Source organism: Apteryx mantelli, chromosome 2 (assembly GCF_036417845.1).
Source record: "Apteryx mantelli isolate bAptMan1 chromosome 2, bAptMan1.hap1, whole genome shotgun sequence".
In the NCBI taxonomy this organism is placed as follows: Eukaryota; Metazoa; Chordata; class Aves; order Apterygiformes; family Apterygidae; genus Apteryx; species Apteryx mantelli.
Genome location: NC_089979.1, coordinates 32471303 through 32476697, shown reverse-complemented (window position 1 = coordinate 32476697; position 5395 = coordinate 32471303). Strand labels below are relative to the sequence as shown.

Below are 5395 nucleotides of genomic sequence, written 5' to 3'. Positions count from 1 at the left end.
CTTGTCACCACACCTTTCACCATATTCCTGAATCATATATTCCTTGCACAAAATAAGGGTTACAGCATTTCTTTTGCTCATGGCTTCAAGCACTTTTAGAAAGAGCCACCATCACCTCTTCAAAACTAGTAGTCAGACTCTTACCCCCCTTTCCTAACTGTAAAGGAGGTAGTAATGTTAAAGAGTTGTTCCCCTCCCCCCACCCACCCTTGTTTAAGTCTCCCCCTCCCCCCTTTCCATCTCAAGCCAAGCTTTAAAGTAGCCAGAGGAAGAATGTGACTCCCATAAGTATTCTGTGGGAATTCTGAATTTTTCTACTCCAAAGATCACAAGCAACACTGAGTACCATTCTGAATTAAAGACCAAAAACAGATTAAATATTAAGTCTTTATTATTATAAAAATCTAGTATAAAAAATAGAATAGTCCATTCTGTACACTTAGAAAGGACAAAGATCAAACTTTACAATAGCAATAAGGTAAAAAGATATGCAACAAGGCAATTTAAGATTCCTGAAACAGTGCATCTTTCCAGAATTGTGTTCTGTTTTCATGTGCCATACATCTATTATCTCTAAGAAGCCCATAAACTTTGAGGCAGTCACTTGCTGTGCTTTCTAGAGTTCTATGCATAACTGACAACTATTAATCTGTATATATGTAACATTTTTCATTATTAAGGTTTATTATTGTTACTTATTCCAGTGATGAACAAAGGATCAAATACATTTATGCAAGCTGATGAAGTACTGTCACTAGAGAGGTACACAGGAAAAAGTCTTCCAGACAAATATTTGTTATTTCCTTTGATTCTAATGCATTTCAATTATACCCAGTAGAAAAAGCTATGATGCAGCTGTGATGTACTGCTGTGCAGTGTTATAGACCAAATGAATATACATTAGAGTATTTTTCAAGAGAGATAATCACGACAGAGGTGAATTTTGTTAACATTAGTGTGAGTACTTTGAGTTGAACTCAAAGCCAGCTTTAACACCTGATAAGACTAAGCTGACAGACAGCAGTGAATACTGATAGGATTAGTCACTTGAGAACAAGTGGCTCTTTAAGCTGCAGCAAAGCAGGTGAGAGTAGTCTAAGCAAAACAGAGCTATGGGCATCAACTCTGATTAAAGTTGCTCTTCTGCTTGGAAGACAGTGTCCATTAGGATTATTGATTTCTTGTTCATCTCTTATTCTATCCTCAAATAGTAACATGCACAGATGCAAATGAAAATTGTACCTGTGTACCTGAGGTTAGGATCTATACCTAGCCAGAACAAAGATTGTATAATGGGGCTTTCTAAAAAAAGAAAAAAAAAATAATCAAAGCTATGAACAGGCCTTCCTGTAAACTTCATTCCCTGTAATTGGTACACAGATACCTGGTAAAAGCATGTACCACATAGTCCAGACTAGGGCTGCTTCATTTGAATCTTGTTTACATCAGTGTGAATGTTTGTAGAGCTATCCTAGAGCTAAAACTTATGGAACAGTATCACCCATTGCAAAGTCATTCCATACACAAATTTCCCCTATATTTACAATATCTTACTTTACTGACATTTTTTCCTGACAATCCAAGTAGGTCATTAGGATATTTTATCCAGGTAACTTCCATTAGAGGCATTTCAAATTATAGCATTTCCATAATGAACAAGGTAACCCATGGTCAAGTCCATTAAGCAATATAATGTAAGGTACTGACAAATCCTTTGAAAACACTTTTCTCCCTCTTAAAGAGGTATGTGTTCTTCATGCACCTGAACCCAGACATCCAGAAGATCCCAAGCCTCTTGAAAAGCAAGTCTGTCCATAGCATCTCAGCGACTAAAGCCAGTTTGCAGTCATTCAACTGTTAGCACTGAAAAAAAAATATATATATATAAAAAGAGATCATGAGTAGGATCATCATGATATTTTTCTCAAAATTATTTATCTACCTAAATATTCCTGGATGCATTCATGTCAGCTTTAACAAATTAAAATGGAACTGCAGAAGATTAAATAAATATTTGTCACTACAAATATAGAACAGTAATGGCCACTAGCTCCTGCTTAATATAAAGTCTTGAGTTCATTTATTAAAAAGAAAACACTGGAAACTTCTGCAGCCAGACTCTTGCAGTACCTTTTAGTTTTAATCATTAAACTAGTACTACAACCCCAGATATTTTCTTTAATTCGATTAAACTTGCACTTTTAGAGGAAGGAGAATGGAATGAGTAAGTTATTCCCATCATTGTAAAAAGTGAGTCCTGACTCACCTGCTTGCTGATAGTGTTTTTCTGCCAGCAGTTGGTAGAGATGGTTCACAATGGAAAAAGCTTTTTATCCACCAACATTTATCAATTAATTCAGGTAACCCTGCCAGAGGAGGAAAAAACACTGTCAGACACTCACTGAATAACAGACTGGCAAAATTCAGGTAACTAGTTGAAAGAAGCAATACCATTAAGTGCTTTGTCCTGGTCTGTAACATTCACAGGATCAGAACAGCAGGATGAACTGGAAGAAACGCTGCATTCTGAATTCTGTCGTGCTGCTCATGGAAAACAAAGACAAACAATGAAAAAAATGCTTTGGGAAAGTACACTAGTTCCATGCCAAATGTTTTCACTCCTGCTGCTATCTTAGAGGAAACAGAATATCTAACAGTGACTTTACTTAGCTACAAATTTCAGTATTTCAAACACTACTGCAGTTGCTTGTATGAAAACTTGTGTAAGTTGATCTCTCAATCTACTTATTCTTCACTCGGGAGGATGTTCAGATGGAATCTGTTCATCTTTCACTGAAATCACTGAAGTTTATGATTAGGTACATGTTGCTGTCAAAACAGAAGAGTTTAGATTATAGAAATGAGGCTGTTTTATGGTCAAATACTTTCCATAATGATACAGTTGAAAATACTACATTTTCACTACAGAGTAACAGGCTCTGCTAAAGGCTCTTAAAACAGATTTATTCTCAAACCAGTGACCATTTCATATATGAAAAAAGAAAAGCCAAACTGACTATGTGTTCTGTCTAAGCCTGCAAAACAAGTGTGAAGTACAGCTAGAAGCCAAGACTTTGATTTGATGCTTTATCTATATCACACTTTACAATAAAAGATACTACACATCCCTACTGATCTATTCTGAAAAGGAAAAGTTAGATGAATAATCAAGAGTAGATGCTTCTAAAAATAAAGCTCCATGATACAGTGAAAAAACCTCCGAGATTAGAGTAAGGAGAAAAAAACCACTCAAGCTAAAGACACCCTCGTGCCTCCATCTCGTTCACAAGTCCCTCGAGCACTTCCTAACCGTGTCACAAGCGAGCAGCTTAGACATGTGCTGCGCACAGGGACTCAGCGCCCCCCCCCCCCCCCGAGCACTTACTTCTGTAGTACTGGTTCTTGGCCAGGAGGCAGCCGGCGGAGGGCACCGATGCCATGGCAGCGGGCGAGGCGCGGGGCTCCGGGAGCAGCCTGCGGCAGAGAGCAGGCGGAAAAGGCCGTTCCGAGCGGTGCACGGGGCCGGGGCCGGGGCCGCCCGCAGCGCCCTGCCGGCGCCCGCTCACCCGCCTCGCTCTTGGGGGCGAAACGCGGCCTTGGCAAAGGCCCGGCCCGGCCCGGCCCCTCGCCGCCGCCGCCGCCGCCGCCGCCGCCGCCGCCGCCGCCGCCGCCGCCGCCGCCGCCGCCGCCGCCGCCGCCGCCGCCGCCGCCGCCGCCGCCGCCGCCGCCGCCGCCGCCGCCGCCGCCGCCGCCCTCCGCAGCCGCTGCCGGCGGCTTCCCGGGCCGCCCCTATATGGGGCGCCGCGGCGGGCGGCCCGCCCCGGGGGCGGCACCAGCCCCCGCCGCGCTGCCCCCGGCCCGGCCCGGCCCGGCCCGGCTGTCCCGGGACGCCCCCGGGTCGGCGCGTGCCGGAGGCGCGGGCAAAAGCCGGCGCCCGCGCGGGTGCCTCCCCACGGCGCGGGGATTTGCCCGGGAGGGGCTCACGCGTGTCCCCCGGCACCCTCCACTTCTCCCGCTGTTTCAATCCCTCAGCACTTTCCTGGAATGCATTTAGCACTTCTGGAGTAGAAGCCACCGCATTAGTTATTCTCTCCGCTGCGGGACAGGGGCAGAGGAAGGAGGAGGCAAGCATCTTGTTGCAGTAGAGATTTTTGTTTTGGTTATAAATAAGCACGTGACTGCGCACATATGCTGGAGAAAGTGAGGTCAAAGGAATGTGTGCCACTGCCACTGTAATAAGTGAAGTCTGTGATAATCTTTAATTTCTTGGCAAAGTTATTTTAAGAAAGTCCCAGCTAGATCACTGAATGAGTTTGTCTTCCCACACAGATAAATTTGCGGCTCTCTTTAAAGTCGTATAGTCTTATCTCATGGCAAAACTTGACCTACAATGTGTTACCTCCCTTTTCAGAACTGTCACCAGAAAAAGTAGCAGTTTTGGCTATTTGAATCACTTATGCTCCACTAGGAAGTGTTTTATCACTATTTTTTCACAGCAGAAGTTGTGGATAAGAATGCTGCAATGTGAGGTGTGTGATATCATGTTACTGGGATGTATTTGATCACTTGAGTAGCATGCCCTGTCCTGAATGATAAGGACATAGTTCATGATATCCCCTAACATTTTTGTCAGCACGTAAAGCATACTGCAGGGAAGCTTTGCCTGTAAAATAAAACTAGTGACAGCCAACATGCCAGATGAGCTTACTGCATAGTCTATTTTTCCTGGACCTTTCCATTGACCCACTGTCAGAATTTTGACAACTTTGGCAGTCTTTCCTGAGCAAAACTTGGAGGCTTACCTTTGTCAAAACTGCAAGATGGACGTAGAAAATAGTTTGCAGCTGGGTTGCTACGAAGCCCTAGGATCAGTTACCTCATGTTTATATCATGATATAAGAGCAGAAAAATTTACAGATATTTTATTACCCCATTGACAGTGTATGACCCTAGCTATTGATGCAGTTCCTTGTTTCTGGGTAGCTAAATGTAACTGAACTATTAGCTCATCATATCAGTCTCCTGTTTCCTGTCTTAATAATGAATTTCCATTTTGAGGCTTTTTATATTTTTGTGCAGTAAAATTCTCTACTTCCCTGTTTGTTTCTGTCACCATAAATACACTGATCACTCTAATGAATTGTCAGATTAGTTCCTGAAAGAAGGAAAGATTCTTCCCAGAGAGTGGTAGGAAGTACTCTTCCTGGGTCACGAGGATAAGCATTTGTAATTATAGCATTGTGGCATTAAACAGAGCTAGTAACATTGCTGTTATTATATTTGCTATTCTCTTTCTGTTGTGAAATCCCATTTTAACCTGCTTATAACTTTGTCAAGGTTACAACTTTGTCAAAAAGCTGTTTAGGCTTTAAGCTGCCCATGATTTAGACATTAG

The 5395-nt window shown here is 42.9% G+C and overlaps 1 protein-coding gene across 1 annotated transcript; it reads right to left on the bottom strand.

Moving 5' to 3' along the window:
• Positions 1 to 373: 373 nt before the first annotated feature.
• On the bottom strand, positions 374 to 3612 carry PPDPFL (pancreatic progenitor cell differentiation and proliferation factor like). Its single transcript, XM_067292321.1, has 4 exons — positions 3386 to 3612; positions 2452 to 2541; positions 2267 to 2366; positions 374 to 1863 (listed from the first exon to the last, which is right to left on the bottom strand). The coding sequence occupies exons 1-4, from the start codon at positions 3438 to 3440 to the stop codon at positions 1851 to 1853; spliced, it is 258 nt and encodes an 85-aa protein (XP_067148422.1). The 5' UTR covers positions 3441 to 3612; the 3' UTR covers positions 374 to 1850.
• Between the last annotated feature and the right edge of the window lie 1783 nt (positions 3613 to 5395).